The sequence below is a fragment of the Zonotrichia albicollis genome, chromosome 1 (assembly GCF_047830755.1).
Source record: "Zonotrichia albicollis isolate bZonAlb1 chromosome 1, bZonAlb1.hap1, whole genome shotgun sequence".
In the NCBI taxonomy this organism is placed as follows: Eukaryota; Metazoa; Chordata; class Aves; order Passeriformes; family Passerellidae; genus Zonotrichia; species Zonotrichia albicollis.
In genome coordinates, this window is record NC_133819.1 from 52,657,988 (window position 1) to 52,685,678 (window position 27,691).

A 27,691-nucleotide genomic window follows, 5' to 3' on the forward strand; every position below is an offset into this window, starting at 1 on the left:
CAAGGTGCTTGAGATGGCATCTGCCAAACATAATCTAGTTTAGTGTGTGATGAGTGCCAGAAAGGGTTGTGAAGAAGAATTTCAGGAGAAAGCCTTCTGTATTTCATTTAGTGGAGCTTGATGCTGTCTCTGAAATACAAACATCTTTTATTATGTTACAAAAAATAGCTTCACCTTTTTGTAATAAAATATAGTTTTAAAATACTTAAAAAAATTTAACTATACAGTGTTGAAGAGATTTATTTTTTTTCCCCATTTTTTACTATGTTGTTGAGACAGCTCTTTATTTTCCTTGGCCAAACATGGACCAACCAGTTGGATGCTTCTCTTTCTTCTAATGTTGGAAGACATCCAACATTTGACATAGTACAGGTAACTTTATAACATCATAAGGAATAAATTAGGAACCATACAAGAATCACTGGATTTGGGGGCCCAGAGGTGAAGAGGCAGGAATTACATACATTGGAAGATTTCATGTTCCTGGTGTGACTTGTCCTGATGAAATTCATGTGCATATGACAGATGCTCTAAGAAAAACATTAATTTTTCCATCTCTCCTGTGCAGTGAGCTGGTCACATAAAATCAATGCCTGGAGCTCATTTATGGAAACACTAAACATAATTTTCAGTGTGGGGTACAATGAAGCTGGCCTGTAGCTGCAGCCTCTGTTTGCAACTGTATTATTAAACAACAACACACAAAAACATAGATTCTCAGTAAAAGCCATAAAGTAAATTAGCATAAAAGTTGCTGAAATGCCACAGAAATCGAATGAAGGGGCAATTTAAATATTTCAGATTTTAATGTACCAGTAAAAAAAAAAAAAAAAAATTTCTTTAATTAGAAATATATTTTTGGGTCCATAACCTTTCAAATACCTACTGACCTAAGAATAAAAGCAGGAGAAAGATCTAAAACTCTCAGAACACAATTTTTCAAATGTGATAAGGTTCTGTATAACCACCATAAAAATATGTGAGAATGCAGAGTCCAATTTTTTTTCCTCTGGAGAAAAAACTTCAGATGAAATGGCTGTGTTAGATCTTGAAATGGTCTCCTGATTCTACAGTGATCTAAAGCATAACTAACACAAAACTACCAGTAACAAGCCCTCGAGGGGGTGTTGTATTTCGTGCAAGCTGCTGAACACTATGATGTTACCTCCTCACGTACCTTCACAAATCTGTCACTTTGCATTTCTTGCATCCTTTAACATATTTAGTGTCAGAAGATACTTTGTATTTCCATTTCCCAGTTAAGACAAACACTTTCAATCTGAGATTAGTCTTGGAAAACAAGGGCAGCAAAGATTAATAACTAGAATGTAATCAGAGCAGTAGTTTGATGGTAACAGCCTCAGCAAAATCCATCCAAAGACAAGCCTACTGCTGTTTCCTTTTTTCCCCCCAGACTCAGAGTTGGAAAGTACACCAAACAGAAGAGGGTTATGTCTGCAGTAACAAGAGCAAGATCTTTAGTTTAGTGGTACTTAGAATGACTGGAGGGCCTTTGGGCTTCCTCCAAGAGGATGTACACCAAAATCTTAACACCCAGAGAGTTACAGTTCCCTTCATACCTGACAAACACCTTCATTCACTGCAGCTTCTCATTTGACAGACCCCAGACAAAAACATTCTGTCTACAACCAATCACTCTTGAGGATATGGACTATTCCACTGAACAAGAAAAGAGAAACAACAGAACTGACAACCGCCCCCAGCAACCATGGGTTAACCCAACCTAACAAAGTAAATGGCTTCTGACACAGGGGATGGGATTGTCTAGACTTGTCATTTGGAAACAAACATTTTAAACATCAGAAAACAAAGATCTGGTAAACAGAACCCAACGGTATTCACAAGAGTAGAACATTCTTCTTACTTCCCCTTTTCCTTGTCATATACAATACTAAGGTAAGGGAGCCTTGTCCTTTATGCTACATAATAAAACATCCTTCTTGAGTGTGCACAACCTTGTGCTTCTTGTGTGGTAAACATTACAATGGAGATGCCCCTCCCGATAGCTCTGAAGTGCGAGTTCTCTCCAGTACTGGCAAGCAACAATCATAACAATTGCCGTTATGCTTTGCATTGCATTACAGGTTGGTGGTGGTTTTTTTTTTACTTTTTGAAGGTCTTATCTGCACCATGTATCTGGGCCAGTTCCAGCTGATACAACTGATGTGGATCATGAGTTCATATATAAAAATTTCAGTTTTGCTCATAGGTGTCTTTCAGATGGACAATACATACAGGGAAAATAGGGATGGATGATGATATATTTGACCAGCTCCTAATACTGGATTCAACGATTAAGAAGTATGATGGGCTATGAATTGATTTAGAAGATATGGGTATATAAAAGCTTGGAATGCTTGATGAAGTTTTTTTTTTATTTTTTAATCAACGTAGGTGGAAGTAAACATTTATTAACATTTGGTCAAGTGTAGTGTAACTTGCATTTGTATTTTCATTGTTATTAATGGAGGTATGTAGAGATATACAGAAACCTTGAGACAGTTGTTTTTCTATTGCATACAGACTAGCAGTCCATTGGAAACAGAGGATGAAAGCATGAAGGTTAGATCATAGAGGGTGGCAGTTCTTCATGCACGGCTTTTGTTAATCTTGATTTTTGTTTTGTTTTCAAAAATAAAAACATGGGAAACCAAGATCAAATGACGGTGGACAGGAAAGGTGACATCATCAGCCATAAAAACACCAGAAGTGCCTGAACCCCCTCATTCAAGTCCAAAGGTGCTAGTTTCTTCAACAGCTGTCAGCAGCTTTTCATACAGCATAGAATATGAGGGGTAAGGTGGAAGATCCAAACGGTTGAAACATGTGTGTGCCCTGCAAAAGGAAAATATGCTACATGTTAGGCTGAATCTTAGAAACTTGAGAAAATGAGAATTGAGAAAACTAGTTTCTACTGAGACTCAAGACATTCAAGTTCACTCAAAGTAAAACTTTTTAATTCCACCAAAATATGAGGTACTGAAATATATGTGCACATACACATGAATATGTTACACAGAAGACACAAGCTAAGTATCAACATAACATCTGATATTCCTCCTTTGGATGTTGCAGGAAACTTGTATGGATCTTGATGGAGAAGAATGCTGGAGGGAGGTCACTGAGGAGCTGGGATTTAGGGCCTGATAGAGAAGTTCATTACCATAATTTTGGTTGCTTCAAGATTTTTTAACAGAATGGCACTCATCTGTACATCCGACATGAGCTGTCAATAAGCTTTGCAGCAGTGGACAAACACAATGTGATGGAACACAGTGACAGAATGGGCTGAGCGTGTGTTTGCAGTGAGGCAGGCCTGACTGCTAAAAGACCATTCAGGGATCTGCTAACTGAGGAAGGAAGGCTGCTGAAAATATTCAGCAAGTCAGCTGTTGGCCATCTGCTGCAAGTCTGGCCTTTAAACGTTATTTATTTGTAGTACCCAAGACAAAAGCAAAATATTCTGTGCAGAGCAAGCTGCAAACTTGATGACCATCTCTTTCCCCAGTTTTACCATTACATTTACCTAACCTTCTATTTACATTGGCAGCACCTTCAAAAAAAGCCATGGAATGGGTTCCATGCGTTCCTTCTCCCTGTTGCAGCTTTTCTGGCAGCAGCAATTAGACCCAGAGGCAGACAGCACTTCACTGTGGGAGGTGCTATACAAACATGGAGTAAAGAAACAGTTCCTGCCCCAACAATTCAGCCATTTCAACTGACTGGGAAACTGCAGAGCTCATTCAACAAATGGACGTGGGAGGGGCACATTTTCAGTAAAATGGTTTCAGTTTTTTTCAGTCAGCTTTTAGAGTTTTACATGATGATAGCAATATTTCTATTTCCTCTTGCTCACTGGGAAAAATGTGAATTGACAAAATTTTACAGAAGGAAATGTAGCCTCATTGGCTAACAATGTCTGAGCTTCTGGCCCCTAGTATTTTTAGAAACCATGGAGTTGTTTTAGTTTGAGCTCTTCTATCTCAAACTTTAACTAAATCCTATTCCTCTTACAGAAGCAGCAGAGCTATCTTGGAGAAAATTACACGAAGCCATGCTAGTCATCTCTTAGGCCACCCACAAAGTGGGAAAGACGTAATGCTAGTACATGGGCTGGCCTGAGACCTGTAGATTCAGAGGAAGAGCTTTATCAAGCACCAGTGGTAAATCTTTAAAAGCAATCAGGCAACTGAAATAGCCAGAGGCACGTAATCTTCATTGCATTACAGAATTTCAATTAGGAGAGCTTCTACCATCCTTTTTCCCCTTCTCAATGAAGATTTGGTAGCTGGTTAGTCTCAGAAGTGAATACAATAAACACAGAATTTGTGGAAATGAGCTCGGAATGTCTGAGTTAGTGAAAAACGAACATTAATAAGCTATTATTTAATTCTTCTCTTGAAATTAAACATTGACAGCTCATGTGTATTATCCATGAGTAGCCCTGCAGTATTTATTGTTCATCTCAACAATCTTTGGCAATATAAGTTGTTTCTACAATCCACTGGCAATACTATCAACCACTGGCAGTTAATTAACAGCATTCTCATAGTGCATTCAGAACATGGTTATCACAGGCAAGACAGCCCCATGCACAGATAGCCAGTCTTGAGGACCTCAGCTGCTGGGCTCCAGAATTGGAAGTGGCACAGCCTTGGTGGTTCAGGTGTGAGTTCTTCTAAAGCAGTTTTGCAGAACCAGACCTCTGTATGGCACTCAACCATGGCACATTTAACTGTTTGAGACAACAGCATCTCAAACATTGCTGCTGTGCATCCTCTTGTGTGGTACAGATGTATCCACAGCCACTGACTCTGGTGTTTACTTTCTTGCAGACATTTATCTTGACTGATCATTATCCATCTAGTTTCACACTGGTTATGAAACTTGCAATGCTGTTGACTTTTAGACATCCTTGACCTAGCCAAACTCAGAAAAAAGATACATTCCTTTTCTTACTATGATGTTTACAGATGTGGGCTCTTCTATAGAATGTCTCAAGGAATTTATTGTGGGGAACAAAGGAAGGAAAGAATTGTTAACATGTCTAGAAACACTGAAACATTTTGCTAAACAACACTCTTGTGTTCTCCAGCTTAACAACTTCACAGAAAAAAATCCTTGCACTTCACAGAAAGGTCATCAAATTTGAAATGAAAAGAGCATTTCAGAAGCGCTATCCAGGTAAAGTTTACACTTCTACCTACTTACGGTGCAAACCACAGAAGATTGCCAAGGGCAAAACCTGAGTTCATATTCTGGTTTGTGAAACAAATGTGGATCTACTGCAACTCCAGTGATGCCTGTGAAGCCCACTCAGTCTTAAATAAGGATAATTATGTGCAAAACTGTCTGGTTTTTATCATATATTGTGTGATACTGCAGTACACAGGGCAATTAAGAATCAGTGATACTTTCCATAATGCCCACTGTCGTCTAACTGTGCTTCATCCTCCAAAGGGGTAAATTCCTCCTGAATTATGTTGGCCTCTTACTACTGATCCCAGTGAGAGTGACTATAGTGAGCATAATCCAGGGAACACTTGCCACACATACTGGAGTGAAAACATCACATCAGCAGTGTAAGAGTACAGCAAAGAGAAAATATTTCTTCCCTTGATTTAAGCCTCCTACCACATCAGCCTGCTGACATCGGAGATGGTGCTCAGGGAATGTGAGGCCTGGAATAAGAATTACATTGGTAACAGCTTTTATGGGAAGGATTCTGGCTTCTCCAGAAGAAAATGCAAGATAAAGTAATATAAACCAACTCTGACCCTCATATACCCTCACCCTCCAGTAAGTTAGGCAGTAAATGGACCACTTAAAATTTCGTTCTTCCTGGCAGTCTGTCTTTATTGCTTAATATAGTTTTGGTGGGCTTGAGCCTTTAATCTTGCTCATTGTTCACAGTGCTATGCTATTTCTTTTCTTCTAAGAATTCTTTCTAAAAATTATAAGTACAAGCTTTTAAGATTTTTGCATTCTTCTTTTGTTTGTCACTTCTTTTATTCCCCATAAAGATGAGAACCCAAAGGCAGTAAAACTGGGCACAGAACCGCCTGCTATCTTAATTATACCTTGAAACTATCTGCTAAAGTAAGGCCTACATTCTAACATAATCATGCCTGCCAGGCAGAAACTGGGCAGTTTGCCTTTTCACCTTGCTTTCTTTAAATGAGCCCACAAACCCCCCTTGATCAATCTGAGAACCCACAAGTAGTAGCTTTTGTTCCTTTTGCCTGTAAGAGGGAACATGTACATGCTGTCTGGGAATCAGTGTTAAACAGATGAATGTAGATTTGCAGCTAATACTGCTGTTGTATTGAAGAGGAAAGAGAAGATGGATGGTAAGAGACAGCAAAGTCCATGCACTCAGTCCATTGGTAAAGAAGGAAATTATGAGAATAAAGTTCTTTGTAGTCACACAGAATCTTTGTTTTTTAAAATTATTATATGGGATTCTGTGGTGATTAAATAGTTGATCATCCAACAGAGAAGAACAGAATTCTTTTACAAAAGATCAGGTATTTACTAGCACTGGTAATCTGCATCATGCATAACACACACTATACTGCTGAATGAAAATCTCTTCTGATGAAAGGGGAGTTGCAGCTGGTGGGGAAAGTGACCTCATTGCGTCAAATGTGATTGTTTGCATCCCTGGGATACACACTGAGGTCCTTACTTACTTGATACTCAAACAGACATAATCTTGGAGCTGGTAGGAGTTTTTGCCAGGTGAGGAGTGCAGCCACAACGTGGGACAGTGGCATTTGTAGGCACCAAACACTTTTTCCAGCTGAGGATTTAAGAAGACTGAACTGTTGCCTCCTACAGTTATAGTAGAAAGCACTGTTCTTAGCACAGGTCTGTTTTGGGCCAGGAGTTCTGCTCCCATGGTGCCAAATGAAGCTATGCTATTCCAGCTAGAAAACCAGTGGCTTTGCATTAGTGTTTGGTGTGGAACAAGAATCCACCCTTGTAGAACTACCACTAAAACTGATTCCATTTACAAACCTACATGACACAGAAGAAGTGAAGAGAGGATTCTTGCTTCAGAAGAGGCTGTAGCTGCAAAAGTTCTCCAACCATCTCCACTCTGGCAACCAGTTAAATGTGTAACACCTTCATTTTGGGACAAAGCTGTCCATATTATACAGGAAGAGTAAAACTCAACCTTGATGAACAAGTGATTGAACCTGCTATTTTATATGACAAGTGATACCAGTTTGGAAGAACCCATGATGCAGATTTACACCGACAGATCTGCAAAGCTGGCAGTCTCTTTGGAACCTGCTTTAGGGTCATTGTCTGAAAACCTAGGATTAGAGCAGCATCTCTGAGCTGTATGGTGCCTCAACTCTCTAACATATGTGATCTCAAAAGTAAATACAGATAGGAAAAATGTGTCTGGCTCATGTGCACATCCAGAAATAAACTAGTGGTGTAATCTCACTTAGTCTTAGATGAACATATTACACCACAATTACCCTGTTCATGCAGGGAAGTGGTACTAATGAACAAATTCACTAACTTAGAATGAAGTTACTGGATATTCAACCTTCCTGAAAAAGTCTTGCATACCCTCAGTGGTTTCAAGAAGCACTCTAAGTGTAATGTATTATGGCTATTATTTGAAAAGTGTTTCATTTTAGAAATTTACACCACGTCTTTTTTCTGGCCTTGCCATGTTGCTGTTGCAAGCGCAAACAGTACTAACCTATGTAGTTTAGGTGTTAGCACATCTCTGCTCACTATAAACAAATGGTAGTTGCATGCTCCATTGCCCACGTGTAAGGGATATTTGCCAAACTACCTCAGCCATCTGGAGCAGAAGTAAGGGAACAAAGAAGTCATGGATTCTCCTGATACAGCTAAAAGTTCTCAACACTTTGTACAGCAGTTAAAGTGAAAAGGGAATTTGTTGTGGTTTATTGTAAAGTTAGTTACACTCATGTCACAGGGTTAAAAGGCTGACAGGATATGACATAAGACTTTTTTTAGCCTGCAAGTCTTAAGTACGTAAATAAATCTAAATAAACATGGGAAAACCATATTCAGGTATTTAAAATACAAGTTTTAAATAATACTCATTTAGTTGCTTAACTAAGGATTTAGGGAAGCTCAAGGTTCAGCCTGTGTGTTTTATGCATTTCTTAGCACTGTGTATACTTGGCAGCACCCCATAATTTTATAAGAATGCAGGCAATAATTCATGGTGATCAAGCTGTGTTTATTTCCCATGAGCAAGTTCTTTTTCTTTTTCCCCTGGCTAAAATGAATGCAGAGCTTCAAGACTTCTAACAAGTGCTACCAACTTTCACCTGGAAAGCAACTCATTCAGAGATCAGCAGACAAACATAAAATCTCGAGGCTAACTGAATTTGAGTCAGAAGTAGTGCCTAGGTTCACAAAGAAAGTTAAACAGAGCAGAAAGGGGCCAATTACCTTTCCAGAACTTGACGGGTCAGGCCAGGGCATTTTCTGTGCATGCACCAAGGTTCACCCTCCCCTCTCATCCCTTTGCACCCCAGAAGGAGTGCAAAGAGAGCTCTGCAGAAATGCTCCAGAGTCTGTTGCTGCTGGTTACTGACTGTCTGCAGGCAGGAATGTCCTCAGTAAGCTCCGAAACCCTTACATAGAACCTGACTATATAAATATACTGCAAAAGGAGGATCTGGACTACAAATAGCAAACTGTTGCTCTCAGGCTTTCTTACCACATTGCTGGCTGGAGCTCAGATGGCATGAGTCATCTCACTGACCTTAAATGTTTTCATCTTGTTTTAAATCTCAGTGCCCACATTTAGCTTCATACAGGCTCCAGCTCTCCATATAATCTCCGTAGAGTCCTTATGGTGGATGGACACAAACCAAAATGTACCAGCTGTGACTCAGCTGAGCTATTTCAAAAATCTGTGTTCAGGTGAGATGAACTGTTCCTTGAAAACACTCCCATTTCCTGACTTTAGAGGGAGTCCACCTAAGATATCAGCTCTGAATGCCTTCTGATACAGTGCCTTGGCTCCAGTTTCTGCATCTTCCACTGCATAAATATGGGCTAGAGCAGACTTGGACTGAGAGGGTGACCAGATTTGGACTTTACCTCTCCAGAGGACTCAGGTGTTTGCTCAAGTCCATGTCTTATGGTATGTTTCTGGGCAAACAACATGGAGAGTGAGTAATGAGAAAACTGGACCAGACCCTTGGTTAATTAAATGTCTGACTATATCTGCGAGGTCTATGAATGAAATTTTTGCTCTGTGCCATACAAGCGGCCTCCTTTGCAGTGTAGCTGAAAGCAAATGATAAGAGCAGGAAGAAGGAGGGCAAATGTGATATAAAAGGTCCACTTTAGCAAAAGTATCTCAGAGGCACTGAAATGTTCTGTAATCCCAGTGGGGCAGAGCCTCAGGCAACTGTCAGGACATTCAAGAAAAGGTGACTCACTTCAGTAAGGAAGGATGAGTGCTGGTCACCCATAAAGAGGTAAAGCAGAACTCATAGCTGAAACCATCAGTGGCTGTGCCATCACTCTCTTGGGTGGCCTGAGGCAAGTCCACCCCTTTGTGCCCCTGCCCCTTTGTTCTGAAAAGGAAGATGACCCCTCCTTTGGGAATCACTGCCAAGTCTGTTGATTCTGTATGACATTATAGCTCATTTGCTCCTAGCTGGCTGACTGAACTAGATGCAACAAATTGGATATTATCAGTGAAGTTCTGTCACTAAGCTTCTTCATTACAAAAAAGTGGAACCATCAGAATAAATGAAGGGATTACACTCAGGTCTCCAGCCAAAACTCAGAGACAGATTTTGGCTTTCATGTCTCTGTAAATTCACAAGTATTTTTGCTAGCACTTTGAAAGTAAAGGGAACAGAATCAGTTGACAAGCTCCTGTTGATCTGAATCTGTTCCAGAATCAAAATAAGAGAACTAGGTTTGAACATATGGAAATCTTAATCTTAACCATTTCCAAAGATTTGAAATAGTTTGAATTGAGCCTACAAATCAAAAAGACAGCAAAAGAAAACACTTTTCTCTGAACGTAATTACAGAACAACAAACTGATCATTGTCTCTTTGTTGTTGTTGTTTTTTTTTTTTACTTGTCCTTACTGTATTCATTAATTGACAGAGAGATAGAAGGAAGTACCAGGCCTCTGTTTCTAACAGCAATTCTGGCACAAAGTCCTGGTTGGGACATACCTTGGGAGGGAGGTGATTTTGCCCCATTTCTCTATGCAGAAGCGCCGCAGGCCGTTGCTCCCTCGGAGAGCAGCAAAGCCCTCGTAGGGCACACTCGACGTTCCCGTGACGAACTGCAACAATCGCAGCCTCTGCTCGTTGTTGAACCTCTCCACGGCTGCCCAGAACCACCGGATCACTATGTGCCCATCATGGTAGCCTACACCAAGCAAGAGAAATAAAAATCACTCCCTCCTAACTGAGAAGAGCAACACTGAAAAATGTTCCATTAGCATGGGGCAGTAGATCTCCTACTGGAAAGATCCTGGCTTAACAACATATCTTGTTCTTCATGAGCAGTAGGTCCCAGCTTCCATTTTGTCCTGGCTGTGGATACTATAATATCGCTAACTCATTTCAGACCCTGAAACTCAAATATCCACTTGAGATCCACTGGTCTCTCACAAATCTCTTGGCAAGAACTGGGGTTACACGCATGTGATATTAAAGACCAACAGCAATATGCCACACAGTGTGAGTCTTAACAAGCTAACAATTTCTGCTTCCCAAGTAAATTCTCTTTTGGACTGCAGTAGTGTTCGACATATGGAGAGGAGTTTGCTGCCACAAGTCCTTCCCTGGCAAACTTCCCACCTGAGGCACTCCGAGCCTTGATTCGTGCCAGTGAGAGCCAGCATACACCAGGCTGAATTTGTTTCAAAACTGAGATATAAAAATGTAGCTGGAGAATAACACTAGGGACCAGCTGTGCTTGTGGTAAGCTGCATACTTCAAGGTAACCCAAAGACTGGGCAGTGACCAGCAAAGACTGAAACCTTGTATTTCAGGGGAGGATATGTGAACCTCAGGAACTTTCCACTTGTAGTGCAGAAGTGGTGGATTGCACATTTTTCCATCATCCAAGACAGCCTGAATAAATCATTCTTTAAAGCAAAACCAGACCAAACAGCAGAGAAGGGAAAAAAATCCAACTTGACATAGTTTAAGCTAAGGGAACAGTTAAACAAGATATGTACATTGTTGAAATGTAATTGGGAACTGTGAAATTCAGCTCCTGATTTTAGCTCCCTGCTAAAGCCAGGAGGACTTGTGGAACTACTTTCTGTGAGGCGAAGAGTTCAGTCACAGTCATCTTAGATGATTTGTAAATTTTAGATCTAATTGTGCAAATCCTTTTCAGTCCTTAATGGTCAAAACTCCTTCTAACTCTGCAGGAATTGAATAGATAAAATCTGGATAGAAAAAGCAGAAGTAATTTCAGTCGTATAACACCACAACACCTGAGCTCTTACTTTTTTTTTTTTTCAGGAGTTATTCTTCACAATAACTTCCTGGACAAAATAGGGCATTTTCCCTCAGGAAAGACAGAAAGAAAAGATGGAGCAAGACTTCCATGTTTTAGACTGAAACAGTCAAGATAGCAGTAAACATGAGCAGGCAGTTTACCTCCACGATACTCTGTGTTGTTCCGCCAGTCATTAAGATCTATTTCTGCAGTGCCAGCTATAACTAGCTCCAGTTCTCTGGCGTCAAAAACAGAGACAAGCCTGGAGTCTACAACCTGGAACAAAAACCACCTGTAAGCACAGTTCAGACTGGAAATGAAGCAAAGTCTTATAAACCTATGGTTTTGGTGGCCAGCTCTTTATCCTGACAAAGTTTGAATGTTTGCATTCACATGTTTGTGTATGATTAGGGAAGGGCAAGAATAGGGGACTACATGGGTTGGTCAGCAAAGCCCCAGGTTTTCACCCAGTCCTTGTAACAGTTCTGCCAGAAAGATGTTCTCAGATCCAGGTCTTCAGCAAAGAAAAACTAAAAAATCCAGGGACAGCAATGGAGCAGTATCCAGGAATACCACCAGCAAGCTTGGACTGCACCCATGGACTGACTTTACTGGAACAAATCCCTGAAGACACAATGTGTTCCATCAGATTCTCATCAAAGCTTACAATTCTTCACAATCTTTCTTTGTCAGCGACCCCTAATCCTCACCCAAAATCGCAACATGGTAGAACAAAATTTGCAAATGTCTACTTCTCTCACTGTGTGAATGGAAAACAGTGTAGTTCTTAACTCTTGATCATAAGTAATGCTTTATCACATTCAGCAGACACGTTTCTTTCCTTTTTCCTTTAATCCTAAACCTGCTATATCCAAGTTCTCTGTCTGTAGAGATCGAAGAGCTCTAATTCCTTGCTGTTTGTGTCTGTTTAGTTGCTCTCTAGGGTACCAATGAAGCATTTAACCAGGGTGCTACTCATTCAGGTGAAGGAGGGATGCCTGTGGAAGCATCACTTTGCCACTTACTTCGTAGAAGCCACGGACCAGGGCCTCTGTTTGCTGGACCACTCCTCGTTCCACTCGCCACTTTACCATTCTCTCGATGTACTCCTTTTTGTTCTTTTCCGTCACTGCTGTATTTGCCCCTCCAGACTTCAACTCTCTCTCTGTCACCTACAGAACAGAGATAAACAGTGGTGTAGGTTTGCATGGATCATGTTGTGTTTCAAACACAAGATCATCCAAGCCACAGAACAGGAAACAACAGGATGGAGAGGCAATCACAGTATTGGGATAGTAGACTGCTTTGCCAACTGGAAGGGATATCTACTTGTCTTTTAGGCAACAAGTGTTACCCTTCCCCAAGTGCTAGTAAAAGTGTTTACTCAGAAAGGCAAACAGCTAAAGAAAGTATCATAAAATGAGTACTCCCAATACACTACCTAAAACAAGACCTGTACAGCAACCCTGCACAGATAGTCACTGTGGGGTTCAGAGTTTTGTATCAGCCATCCAAACCTGAGAAGAGTTTATAGTGTAAATAACTTTTTCTTATTTTAAGCAAGAGCTGCACAATTTCTTTGCATTTTAATAGTTAATTTAGTTGGCTTCGGTTACTAAGGCTTGAGATTGAGAAGAGATTTAAGGAATCAATCTGGATCCTACCCAGCAAGCACATACGCCTCCTCCCATGTGACAGAAAATTGTATTTGTCTTTCAATTATTTTCACACTCAATGTAGTTGATTTAAAAGGAAGAATATGTTGCTCTTGTCTTCAGTTTTCTGCTGCTATAACAATGACATCCACCACAGACAGTAAATGAACTGTATGAATACATATTCATTACTAGTATTATTTATATTATTATCTATTTATTAGCCCAGCAGACAGCAAACAGCATAGGCAGTATTTAGGTCACCTTACTTGAGGGACCTATTGCAATATTATGAATTAGGAAACATTGACTGAGTCATCTAATCGGTAGCTTAGTTGAGAAACAGCAGGAACAAGTAAAGCTGGATGGAAGGAGTTAGGAATTCTTAGCTGGTTCAGGTTAAATTCCAAAACATAAATCATTGCATCACCATTATACAAGCAATGCTGCATTGTCCAGACAGCAGGGCTCTGGCCCAGCTACCATGCTGTATTCTTCAAGGCTGTGAGGCATTAAGGTGTATCTGCCAATCCAAAGACTAAATGTTGTCTAGCTTTAAGCATGACCATAATTCCAGATGTTCAAAGTTTCCTGCAAGACTTCCCACAAACACCTAGAAAATTATTGATTTTTTAACTTCTCATTATCTGTATAAATTCAAATACTATTAATTATCTATGATTGGAGACTAGCAGTCAATAGCAATGTGTCCCTATTTTGGGGATTTTGTTCTTAGGGGCATTAACTGCAGCTGTGAGCTACAACTGAGAATCACGGTTCAGACTAGCAAGAAGACATTTCAACCAATGTAGCTCATTCCTTTCACCTCATGGGAACAATTACCAGGGCTCAGAGACAGGCTGTATCCACAGAGAGCTCAGAGAAGGCCTGGAAGAACACTTTCTACTGGGTAAAAGCATGAGAAAGTACTTTGGGTCACAAGCAACTGACACATCTGTCTTATAAGTGAAATTCTCAAATTGTCATTCCCCCACCAGTAAAAATGTGTGATGCTTGATTTGACACTGTATCACTGCTGTTACAGGAGTGCTCTGGGTGCCAGTACACAAGAAGGCTGGAACTGACATGGAGTAAATTCTCCTTAAGAAAGGACCAAGAAAGAGGATTTGGCCTGAAAGCCTTAGAAGTTCAATACACATCAGAGATGAGACAAGAAAATGTTAAAGCAGCAGTGACTGGTCCATAATAAAGTCATTGTGGAAGCAGGACAGAAGGGCTGTAACCATCTACTGTACAGCTTCTCAAGGAGACTGTTTATTTCTTGTTTTCCTTACCCAGCCCTTGAAATCCATCTTCCCAAATATTAGCGGAGCTCCCACTGTGATCTACACTTGCACATGTACCAAGGAAAGCAATGCTCAGATGGCATTTAAGTGGTTAGATACTCTTGGCATGGAAGAATTTCCAACTAGGATCCATCTGTGAGCATAAAATATGACTGAAATTCTTTGTTATTTTGCTGTCAGCACTTAGTAAATTTCAAGAGGAAAATCTTACTTTCACTTAGGACACTTGGATCCTGACAGTTGTAATTCACAGTGAGAAGCAACCTTTCTCCTCATTATTAGTTCTAGCAAGGTCAGTGTCCAGTACATGGACAACAGCACCAAAAGGTACTAGACAACAGCAACAAAATCCAACCTTTAGCATTCTTTTGCTTTTATACCACAGTATCCACAACAGATTGTAATTTTTTTTTTATTCTATTTGGAGCCATCTCTTATCTTCCACAACAGACTCCTATGTAACTGTTTTCTCTTTCCTTTGAGGAGAGTATAACAAGTAATTAGTGTGCTAAATGTTACCTTCAGATGCATCAGAGCAACTCAGTTCTTTTTCAACTTTGTAGTCTTCCCTTGTAAATACAAACTTGTCTCATCTGCCTTTGTGAATATGTCTGTATGTTTCTGTCTGCCTTTGTGTATTAGTCTCATGTAGCCATACCTTCCAGGGAAACCACTTTACTGTCAATTCAATGTCATGCAAACTCTCAGTTCAAAGTCCATGAAAACCTCCTGCATTTGAGTCTGTGGAAAAACAGTGTTAGTGCTCCTACAGATGCTTCCTACTTTAATTCTTCTGCCCCATCCTTTTCATCTACCCTTAATGCCACTCATCCGTTGTAACCTTTTGCTATACTCAGGCTAAATTCAGTTTATAATATACTCCCTGAAGCCTTGCTTGCTTTCTGTTACTTTAAACCTCATAGCTGAGCAGGGCTGGAATTCCTCCCCTCAGAAACTTCTCTAACTCTTCCCTAGTTCCCAGAACTACCCTAGCTTTGTGCAAACCCTCCAGGAAACTTAACTGTCAAGTGGTGAGAGCCATTCTCTGGATATTCCTGTGGATACACAGTTTGTGGTGATTGGGAATGGAGCTGCAGTTGAGCCTCATCCCTAATGGACTACAACACTGTAGGGCCCGTGAACAGTATGGAAGGCAAAGAAACATGGAATGCTGATGTGTATTGACCAATCACAAAAGGGCAGTGAGGGCACACAGGTGTGATGCATGTAAGATAAAGGGTATAAAAGGTCATATTCCACCTGATTTCTCTGCTTCTTTTGACCCTGTGTATCTGTTCCTTACAAGGTATCTCCATCCCCTGAGATTCTGCAGAGCTTGGTGGGCTTGATTCTTCAGCCTCTCTAGTTTTCAGCATCACCTTGGAGATCCTTAATCATGGTCTGAATATTGTTTTGATTCCCTTCAAGTCTCCCCAGAGACAGTTATAATCCAGCATGGTTTGCAACACCAAAGAGCACCAGGGTTTCAGTGCAACCCAAAGAATCCCACAGGAGCCATTTATTCTGATTGCCAGACTGCACTTAAGCCAGTGTTGCACCCTCCCCAAGGCTATAGTGATCAGCCAGGTTACAGAGAACTGTCTGACTAAGGTAGAGCTGAGCTGCAGAAAGCACAATAAAGGGACATACATACCAAGTTGTTAAATAGGTACAAGGTAAGTAAGAGACACAGGATCTAACAGGGAGATATTAGACAAAATAGAGGTAAGGATTGCCAGGTCCTACACCACCTGTCAAATGTTTTTTACCCCTCCTAACCCATCCTTTCAGTCACATCAGCTTGAAGTTACATTGCTTGCATTCACCAAATGCCACATCTGTGTGAACTACACCCTGGAGAGAAGAGCTGCACTCCAGAGAATTCCTCATGCTCATCAGAGTGTGGCTCAACAGGCCCGTAGGGGGGCTGGTATTGTATATTATACACCCTAAGAATAAACATCTGCCTTGGAACAGGTGGCTTGAAAGAAACAGAAGGTAGGAGAAGAAAATGTAATTGAAAGGCTAAAGGATCTGTTCTGACAGAAAGATGTTCATCACGCTCAACTTTGTCAGCTTCAAATTTGCTTTTCAGATGTTTTGCATAGCTGTGCTCACCTGTCCAAACACCTCCTCGTTCACAGTGAAGGTTAGATCCAGGATATCTGTGATATTGTTATCCTTCATCCACTGCAAGCTCTGATGGAACTCTTCATCCAGGTACTCTAAGTCACTTAAATCACATGGCCTGATTGCAAGACAAGAAAAAATATATGGTCCTGTGACTACTGTCAGGATGATTTCCTACTAAGTGTGTGAACAAATTTACTGAAGATCCAACATAAAACTGAAGTTCATTTAGTTTTGTTAACATCAAAGGCTGTTTTACAGACCCTCTTGAAGCAGTTCTGCAACTGTTTGCTTTGCATAGCCGGGATCAAGGCCAAATCTGTTGGCTGCCTGCATTATTTGCTGTCAAAAGACACCCCTGGGGCTTGATTTTACGTGGATCTTCAGGATGCTCTGCACTTCGTAGCACACGTGTCCCTTCAGCCCCACTGTGCTGTGCCTGGCTGCTTCCATTATCTATCATCTGCCAGGTGAGCACACAGCACTGACAGAGGGCAGAGCAGGCAGCCTAAATTTCTGCTAATAGGGAGCCATCCCTGTCTGCTGAAAGGTCAGATTTGTTAGGAGCAGCCTGGTTTCCAGCTCCCTAAAGGGGCAGTAAGGATGCAGGGAGAACCCTCGGTTTCAGCCTATTTTCAAATTAGATCAGGTACAATTTAGATATGAGTGTTTGTACCCCAGCAATAATAATGGTTTCTAAAAACCCAACAAAGAATAACATGATAAAGAACTTGAAGGACTGTTAAGACAGGTATGTTTGCTGATTTGGAATCATCTTAATTGATGAACTGTTTCAGCTAAGCTTTATTCTACTCTTTAGCATTTAACTGCAGTCTTCAGTTAACATTTATAGGTTTTTTTATTGTTGCAAAAATTTTGTGTACCTTGTTTTACTTCAGTCTATTAATTAAAGAGGGACTGATTGTCAATCTAAACTGACCTGATAAACTTCAAATTGAAAGTAATGTATTCTTGGTAGCTTACACTTACTAAAATAAAAGACAAGAGACGAACAAAAAATCATTCCCTGGTTATATCTGCATGAACATTCTTAATTATCCCAAGTTATGTTTTAGAATGAAAAGCTACTCCACCAGTGAGGCATGACAAATGATGTATTTTTGCTTAATATAACCTCTTTTTTTCCTTATTGTTTTGTTTCATTCCATCAAGGATTTTGATGGAAGGTTTTTCAGTCTTCCACCTGGTTGAAGGTGAAATAACTTTTGAATAACTTTTCACCAGTAGTAAACTCTGGAGTTATGTGTCAGAACTTTCTGATGTGTGCTTCTAAATGTCACATTTATTTATTTTTGTCAATAGAGTATTTATGGCAAAATGTGTTCATTTTCTATCTCAGAACAACAACCCAACAGCAGAAAGAACTTGAAGGTCAGTGAGCTGGAAGCAGCTCCCCGAGGGTCTGTGTCTCTGTAGGACTCCCTGTGGGATGCTGTTTGTGCATGGTTGTGGGGTTATACTCACAGCCTTAGCAGGGCTTTGTAGAAGGGCCTTGTGAAGAAAGCATCAAGAAGGTACTGATGGATGAGAGCCAGGCCAAGAATACGACCGCTGAACCTGAACCTGGGAAATAAAAATGCAGAGTTAATGAAGTGCAACTCAAGACTTCCAGTATAGAAACTTACACAGGTACTAACTGGGGCTTGTTTGTTTGTTTGTTTCTGAATTAGTTTTTCACATTTATTCCCTGATTTTTTTTTTCTGAGCAGACACTAAATGCCACTCCTCCTATATCTGATCAATAATGGATTTCCTTGATGCACCTCCTGCTGTAGCCATACCTGCAGCTGGCATGTTATGTTCTCTCCTATGCCAAAGCAATGAACACTCACTTTCTGTGATCTCTTTTTCAATGTTCTGATGTACACTGACTACATCCAACACAGTACTTGGCCAAGGAAATATTATAATGCTCCACCTCATCAGAAAAAATGCTATCTCAAAAGAGCTGCAAAGGATGTTTGGAGACTCAGTATATCCAGTTTCTGACAAGCTACAACCCTGTCTGAGGTGGGGCTTTAAAGTACTTTAAAAGGGTAGTGAGTTGACCTGGTAGGGGAAAACTGTTTAAAATAGTTCAGCTGACTGTTGTGACCAAGAACACATTAAAATCAGCATCTAAAGTTCAGGCACACTGTTTCAGACCACTTTCTTAATTTTGCTGCTCAGCTGTTTTCAGTATTTACACACTCCTGTGTTTGTTTCTAAGAACAACCACCCCCAGCCCCACTACAAGTACACTCAAATAGCACCCTGCCCATTATAATCTGTGACTTGTGATGATAAACTGTTAAACTTTTCTTCCTATGATTTCTTCTATGACTTATTCTGTATTTTTTCATCAAACCTGTTTTTAAATCAATCATCTCAGACAGAAAACCACAAAACTGGTGTGAGTCCAGGTGAGTTTGATTTTGTAAGAACAACCCCCAACAGCTACTCAAAACTTGCTTATATGTAAGAAAGGAAAAAATCCATCAGCCCAAATGTGAGAACTGTGAGCTGACTGGTAACGCAGAAAAGCTTTACTGCACAAAAGATGAGAAACATCAAAAAGTGTAGAAACCACTCCTTCCACTGACAGGAATCAGTGTAAAGACCTGTCCTGCACAAGAATGAAACATGAGTCTGATTGTATTAAAGGTGGCAAAGAATATCTGTTCAATCAACTGAATGCTCATGGGACAGAACAACAAGTGCTTAGTATGTCAAATGGGGCACAAAACAGCCTGCTGTGGGCCCAATTAGCATTTACATCACCACAGGAGCTGCCTCTGGGTCCCCTGAATCTGGGAAAGGTGCTTACGATATGCAGCTGACCGGCCACAGAAGAATGATTATATTACCCCTCACAGCTGTTTCCACAGCAGCAACAAAAGGCAGCTGTTGGCTCTCGTTAGGGCCTGCTTCACTTCACTTGTGCTCCAGTGCAGCGCTTCCAGCAGAAGGCAAGGAAACAAGAGGCAGCTGATACAATGAAAGCACAGTGGAAGCCAGACAGCTCAAACCCCAGAAATGCTGAACCTGTAATCCGTCACTTTTATAGCACCTCCAGGACCCATAATCAAGTCCGTTTGTTCTAAACAGCGCGTGTCAGCTTTTTTGGTTTTGTTCTTCACCCCCATCCATCCCCAGAGGTTTTGAAAGTGACCACTGCATGAAAATGCTGGGGGTGTTCCTCACCAAGTGCTCACCCCACAGCTGTGTGGGACTGAGCAGACAGGAGCCACCTGGAATAAAACAGAAGGGAACTGCCAGGAAAGATTTGGGAATGTGGCTTCTCCTAAGAAACTGACTGAATGTGTGAACAGCATCCCTTTTCTCCTTGCTGCTTGTTTTCTTCTGCATGGCTTTGAGGGCATTCCTGCAAAGCTGACATGAGTGGGCTGTGCACCTCACCAAGGTGTTTACAGCTAGGGGCACATGTTCCAGGGGCCATTAATGGAGAGCCTGATTTGAATCAGTGCCTTGTGGCAGAACTGCATCAAACCATCCCAAAGCCACAGGCAGCATTTCTGTGTGAAAGGTCCAAGCCTGGCACACCAGCCTGAGAACACATGGGATAAGTGAGATGAAATAATTAATAAAACATTGCCACTGCTGATGGCTATCAATACAATGGATAAAAAAGCTGTGCTGCAGACTGTATTCCCTGGCAGCTCTGTATTGCCCCAGAAGAACATGGTGCTGTGTGGCCAAGGCAAGTCAGCTCTCCAGCCCACAAACCCTTCTGCCCCTGCATAGAGCTTTGGTATCTCTGCAGAGATGTGCTACACTTGACTCTCTTCTGAAGAATGGTGTAGCAGAAGGTTCTCTGGCCCCTTGTCCCTGCTGGACAGGGCCTGGGACCAGACATGACACTTCTCTGATCCAGCACTGAGAAACATGGACCATGGTAAGTCAGCAGATACCTATCAACAGGAGCCATTTGCTGTCTTTCTCAGAGAACAAATACACAATTTATCTGTGTGTGGCTCCATTCAGTTCATCAAGCTGCCACTACACTCAGATAAGCAGAGCAGTCCCACTTAAAAAGTATCAAAACTTACAAAAAAGTAAGAAGAAACAAATTGCCCTCCTTAAAAAAAGCCAGTTAAAACAAAGCCAGACTCTTGTGTTTATTTCTTCCTAAAAGATTTAGAGCACGGGTGAGATTAAGAGGTGGGTAAAAAAGTCCTTTCAGAACAAAACAAGTTTTCTTGACAGAATAAGCAGCACAAAGGTAAATCCTGGCTCGAGGGCACATACCTTCCTTAAGCCCAAATTACATTTATCTTTCCAAGGAAGTGTAAAATACTTGTTTGGTTTCTTTCTAGCAGAAAAGCTAGTTTGGGAGAGGTGGGGAATGCAGGGTCTTGCTCTGGCCTTTTCTTTCAACACCATTCCCTTTTGGAGACAATGATTGAGTCTGAGTAATGTGCTCCAGCGAGAGGGTAAATGCAGGAGGGAGTTAATGAACAGGAAATGGTGGAACGAGAGACAGAATTAATGAGCAGTGGAGCTGCTCTGGTTTGACTGCCTATTGACACTGTTCGTCCACTCAAAAAAGACATTGTGTGCACCTGCTTTCTGGCTTTTAACAGCACTTCTCTTTGACCCATTTGCAGAAATTTCCACTGTACCCAGCTAATTCCTTTTCCTTCTGGAGTCTTCAGGTGCCCCTGAAGGAGCCACAACAGCCCATTGCAAAATAACAGGCTCACTCCCCTGGATGGGACTCTGTGATTATTTACTGCATATTCATGTGCTCAGGGAGAGACAAATCCATGCTGTAGCAGCAACTAGGCAATACATTTTCCTCCCACTGCAGCTGAGTCACAGGAGATTTAAGTACTCTGGTCCTTATCATACAGCACCAGAGCAAGGCAGGACCCACAGTGACCCACAATTTGGTACAGGGCTCTCTCTTAATGGTTCAATGAATGGAGCTCTACTTTATATGACAGTTTTTCCTTGGATTCAGATGGATAACGATGGACCTTGAAAAGATTGTAATCTGTGCGTACAGAGGAAGAACGGTCTTTATCATTCTATTGGGAATGCCTTGGGAACCATGCCTTGTGGGCTGAATTAGGTATGGTGTAAGAAACTTCAACTCCTAAAAAGAGGATGCACCTGATGAAATAAAAAAGACTGAAAATCCTGCAAACCTTATATTACTCAAATACATCAGCTGCATTTAAATGTGCCCTTCTTGGTGCAGTAGCTTGTGAAAAAATATTCAAAGTAGGGCTTGAGAGATATAAATACAGCATGGTTCACATCAAATTTGAAAATATCACTTTCCTTTCACAAGACTTGCTTTCTGTAAGTGAAATTTACACATTCTGTTGCACCAGTTTTAAAACTCTTAACTGTTTAATCATGCAGATGAACTTTTGGCCACCTGAAAGACAAGCTGAACACATGAGGCTACACTGTGGTTCAGGGTTTCCGTCCTTGGCAGCTCCTCTGAGGACAAATGATATTTGTCAGGTGGATCCACCTGGAGAGCCTATTAGTCCTTTCACAGTGGGAGAGACTGGATCTAATCTCAATCATTATTAGATACCAGAGATTCCAACAAGAGGAAAATATTTATAAAGGCACTGTAATGGGAAATACTTCACCTTGAGCATGCATCTCATTAGACAACAGAGAATTCAGTCATGAAACAAAAATTTGTAGGAAACTGAGCATCATGGATTCAAGAGGTTGTGGTACAGCTTGTTTAAAGCACTGTTAAAACTGCCATTGTTATGAAGACAATTGTGAACAACCTGAAGGTGAGAAACTGCTGATTAAAGGAATTAAAAATCAATTCTTACAGTCTAAAATTTTGTGATTTCATATAAAGGGGGACACAACATGTAGAGGAAGATGTACTGAATCTATGATTTCTGAATTTTGGTGTTATGACCAGCACTAGCACTTTTTAGAAAAAGAACTTCTTTTAATGCATGAAAGTGATAAGAATGTGTATTTTGCAAAAACAGTTGACCAGCAAGATGGTTAAAACAACTGTGCCTGGACTCATACATTAAGAATTTTAAGCAATGCTGGCAGTGTGTCAGGCACATGCTCCAGAGGTCTGTGTCTAGATGTTGGAAGTATACATCCTTGTGTTGGCTCAGTGCAGGACATGGCCCACATGTGCTACATGAGCTACACCTACAGAGAAATGATCTAGCAGAAGATCAGGTCACCTCTACAAAACCTTGTCAGTGGATCAAATCCACACCTCTGTCTATCAGCCCGCATTAACAAATGCCTTTCTTTAATTTGGTGTGCACATGTAACCCCTGCTCACTCAAATGAAAGAACATCTGAAGGGGCTAATGGGATGACATGAAGCATTCTTCTGTCAGGAAGGCTGAGCCACGCAGGCTGGGACAGCTCACGTGTTCTCTTTATCTGACTTGCATCTGCAAACTCTGCAGACTCCTCTTTGCCACCGTGTCATTTGGCCTCGTGGCAAACGTGCTCCGTGTGTCTGCAGGTTCAGAGGTGGATGCTGTGGCATTCCAGCACCATGCCTCTTCAGTTCAGGAATCTGATGACCTCATGTGTCATTAATATGAAAGGAATGGCTCTTACAAAGGCTGGAGACAGAAGTTCATGAAGTCTCAGCACATTAAAGAGAAAAGGTAAAATAACTCCTAAATTAGTCATAGAGGAGAATTCCAATGTAAGGAGTAACAGGAGAACTGTTGGCTCATCTTCTTTTCTTATATCCATCTCCAATATGAAGATTCCTTAGAGAGATCAAGATCTTAGAGAGACCAAGATACAGAGTTGGGTCACATTTGCACAGGATCTCCCAATGCTGCACTGACTCCAGTATCCAGCCACACTGGCATCCCGCATGAGAGCTTACACTAGATCCCTACAAGCTTCTTTTGAAGGAATGGTAATGACTCACCCCAACCAAGGTTTTGGTTTTACCTCCTATGCATTATGTTCTAAATACTGAAATGGATCTTATCTCATATATGGTCAAAATTCATTCCAGGTTTTCATTCCAGGTTGACGGAGTTTGTAAGGGGAAACTCCATACTTCCTCACTGTGAAACCACAGAAAATTCTGTCAGGTAAGCTTCATTTTTCAATCCATTTTTCAATTAAAATTTAAAGAAAACATTTAGGACTACTGACATGGAGCAACTGTGTGTGCAGATTTCCACCCTGGAAACTGACAAACCTTAAATAGTTAAGAATCCACAGGGATTGATTCCTGCTGCCCCAGCAAATGTGACTGGGATTTAATAGAGGATACATGCTACTCAGAACCAAGGCATTTCATTCAGGCATCAAAAGATCAAGAAGCATATTCCATGAGCCTCTCTTTGATAATCCTGTCTGCTTATTATGCCTATAAAACTTAGGAGTTTTATTGATATTTTCAAGGAAATTTGTTACACTCATTTAAGAAAGCACTAGCCTTTCTTAAGCAGCCCCTACTGTAAAGTGGAACAGTCCAGCAAACCTGCTTGGCAGTGTCATAAAATACAAAGATAGTGCTCAGAAAGGGTGAGAAATATAGGTGCATCACCCAAGAACTGAAATTAAATATGAAAAGGATGAAAAATTATTTTCAGAAAGAAAAGAAAATTGGTACGAATAAAATTCCTTTACATTTGAAATACTGAACAGATAATTTTCTTTAGATGAAAATAAGCCTTTCTTTAGATATTTTTAGTTTTGGTGGGCACCGGAGTTTCATATGATGAGTAACTTTATGTGAGTTAATCTCTCATTTCATTGCTAATTTGTGCATATATTTTCTGCTGCAAAAGGTCAGTACATTACTGGCACTTCAGTAAGTCCTACTTCCATTCTCTGGATCTATCTGCAAGTAGAACACATTTCTCAGTACCAGGGAGTAGCCACATGAAAAAGAACTATTGCTTACATGTGATGGAAATGTGAGCTATCCATGTCCTCCTAAATCTCTGGAGCTCATGCATCCTAAATTAGCAACTAAACCTCAAACCATTCCTGAAGCCTACATTACCAGCAACTGAAAAACAAAGAGATAATCCAAACCTTATTGCTCCTTTATTTAACCTAATCAGATCCTTCAAGTCTTTTCCTTGTCCCTAACCTAGCCATTTGTTCACTCAAAATATCTTTTCATCCTTCTTATATCCTGGCTATATCCACCACAAAAGAACTGACAGAAACGGTTAAAAGACTAATTGTGTCACAGAGAAGAAAGCATGAATTTATGGCAAAAGCTGCAGGCTATTCTGCTTTATCCAGAAAAATGAGAGGCAAAGATAATGTAGATAAGGGAAATTCATAAAATCCCCTTGGGTTTCTCTTCAACACAATCCATCAGATGGTTCCTTTCCTCCGCACAGTAGCTCCAGACAAACGCTCACACGGACAAAGGGTTCCAGCTGCATTAGCTCAGCACTGCAGCCAAGTCAGGGAGCCCCACGCTGGAGCTGCTGGCACTGCCTTCTTGCACATCAGCTGAACTGTGCCAGAAGTTCTCACTGCAGGAGCAGGAATTCCTCTGCATGAGGCCATGGCAGGCACACCAGCCTCGGTGTCATGGGCTGTCTGAGCACCAGAGACACCAAGCGCTGGAAGCGGAGAGCTGATTTCCAGGTCTGCCTTTAAACTAGTAAGGAGATTAAAAATGAACATGGTCTCTCCCTGCAAAAAGAAATCTATGCTTTTCCAGTAACAGGTTCCACGAATGCAGGGGTTTGGAGGAGGAGATGAGGAGTGTGGCAAGTGCAGAAGTGGCCATCCCTGCTTGCAGAGCCATCTCTCAGCCTCATGACCATGATGCACAGTCATCCTCCTGTGGGAGAACCCCTGCCAGAACACGGCAGCACGAGCACCACTAACCTCCATTAGCACCAGGTTGCCTTTAGCTTCTCTTGCTGGTACAAGGGATGAGACACACTGGCCTGGGAGACTCTTGGCAAACTCCAAAAACTCCTCTGCCCAGCAGCTATGGGGGGATACACACCGAGGTATGAACTACTGGCTAGCAGACAACAAACCCCTACATTTTGTGATTCTCAGATCCTAGACTTTATTGCTGACTGGGAAATTTCAAAGCAGAGAGATCAACTTCCAGAGGAGATCAGTGCCAATATTTCACGTGAAAATTGACAAAACTTAAATACAAAAGTAGAATAACTTCTCTGAAGGTATCCAGAAAACAAGTGATAGAGACAGCAATGGAATCACAGTCCTCGGAGTCCCTTCTCCATTTTAGTTGTTTAGTCTATTTGACATTTTATATGTTTATCAGTTTATCATCAGTTCCTGATAGATCAGTTCAGTTTGATGCTTATGGGTTGTTATATTTCAAACAAGCAAAAGAACATTTTCATCAAAGACTTTGATTTCTCAGTCAAAGACTTTGGAAGAGTTGTTGGTGGGCACTTTACAAACCCATGAATTGGTAAAGTTTCAGACATCATATGACTTATGTTTGCTTTCCATAGCTTTGCCATGTGTTGAAACAAACTAGTCAAGCTAGAGGGAAATCACAGATTTAGTCATCTGCCAGACATGAGGGTCATAAAAACACAAGCTGAATGACTGCACATTTTCCTTCAATGGCTAACTACAAACACTGCAGCCACAATAACTGACTTATTCTCAAAGGAGGCACATCCTTTCCAGCCTGTCTGGGGTATTTAAGCATGAGAGAGACTGCTCATCATAAAGTCCTGGTAAGCACCCAGGAATGTTTACCCTGCATGGTGAGAGGTGATGCAGATATCCTTGAGCTAACTGCAAACAGCTCACAGGCAGTGCAGAGCCCTCTGGACTTGCCACCCCTGTCCAAAGCCACACACTTGGGTCTGCACTGTGCTGCAACTCGGCTAAGGATGCCTGTCTCTCAGGATGAGGATCCTCAATTGAGTAATGTCAGAAATCTGTGTGCTGATATTCAGACATGCCATGAATTGCTGGGCAGTCTCTTACAAGTCTTGTTTTGCAAATCATTGAATACTTCCAACTTTTATTAATATCACTGCAAACTGACCACTCTGATCATCTTCTGGGAACATGCAGAATAGCAGAATGTTTGCATTTGTGTTCTGAAGCCTAAGAAAATTTTTTTACTTTTCTTTACAAATCTTTCCAACACAATTAAATAATTCCAGTTTCTAGTCTGCCATTTTCTGGAATGGAAGAATAAGTCACGGTGTAAAAAGCTTCCTTCAATGAGACACGAGATATTGAATGTATACTTCTATATTCTTGCTATCACATGAACTTTTCTCATAGAGGGTGAACAGCCTAGGATTTTTCTCGTCCTCCATAACTTTATTGGAATTTTGAAAAATGTTTTTATTCCAAGTCAGGGGAAACTGACAAACATTACCTTTCTCCATTTAATAACATACATATCAGATATAATTAAATCTTTAATATTCCCCTTTTCTGGAATTCAATGTAACACTAAGGTAACATACCGAAACCAAGAATAATTTTCAATGAACAAATGAAACTTCTAACTTTCAAAACATCCCAGGGAGAGGCTACAGAAACGGAAATATCTTCTCTACTCAAAAATACCCAAAATGAATTTGGGTGATTTACTGAAAACAATATTGCTCTACAAGCAGTCTTTCTTTTGATGTATGAATTGTGTTGCTTACAAAAGAAGATTATCTTGGGAATTTCTGCACCTGCTTTAGATGAATTTTTTTACTTTACTAAAGTCTGAATAAAATGCAGTGAGAAGTAAGGAGGGGAATGATGACTGAGCAATACTTCATAGTGACAGCTCAGCCTTGCCATTCCAGTGGGGCTGGGACAGGAGATACGACAACATTCATCACTCCTGGGGAGTTTTTCACCACTACCAATACACAGACAATCACTGCCCATCCTGCTGCTTCCCTGCAGGCCCACGAGCTTGGGGACAGCCTGGATCTTACCCTTTTCTCCTCTGCCACATGCAAGGTGCAGACACTACAGAGATGTTCATGGGAAGCCTCCCTACCATGGGCAGATTTAATCTGCAACATTGCAAAAGACTAAATGGCCCTAAGCAAGGGAAAAACCCATAAATATGACTTTTGTAAATACAGAACAAAACAGAAC

General features: G+C 41.0%; 1 protein-coding gene across 8 annotated transcripts in view; it reads right to left on the bottom strand.

Annotated features, from left to right (window-relative positions):
- Positions 1–239: 239 nt before the first annotated feature.
- HECW1 (HECT, C2 and WW domain containing E3 ubiquitin protein ligase 1) overlaps positions 240–27,691 on the bottom strand; it is a 250,519-nt gene continuing 223,067 nt past the window's right edge. For all 8 annotated transcript variants that reach the window (XM_074541380.1, XM_074541369.1, XM_074541375.1 and 5 more), the window contains 6 exons: positions 18,092–18,190; positions 16,595–16,724; positions 12,540–12,686; positions 11,676–11,790; positions 10,230–10,428; positions 240–2,856 (listed from right to left, as the gene is read on the bottom strand). In XM_074541380.1, the coding sequence (XP_074397481.1) occupies positions 2,745–2,856; positions 10,230–10,428; positions 11,676–11,790; positions 12,540–12,686; positions 16,595–16,724; positions 18,092–18,190 (802 nt within the window). In that variant the 3' untranslated portion in view covers positions 240–2,744. The remainder of the gene's footprint in view (positions 2,857–10,229; positions 10,429–11,675; positions 11,791–12,539; positions 12,687–16,594; positions 16,725–18,091; positions 18,191–27,691) is intronic.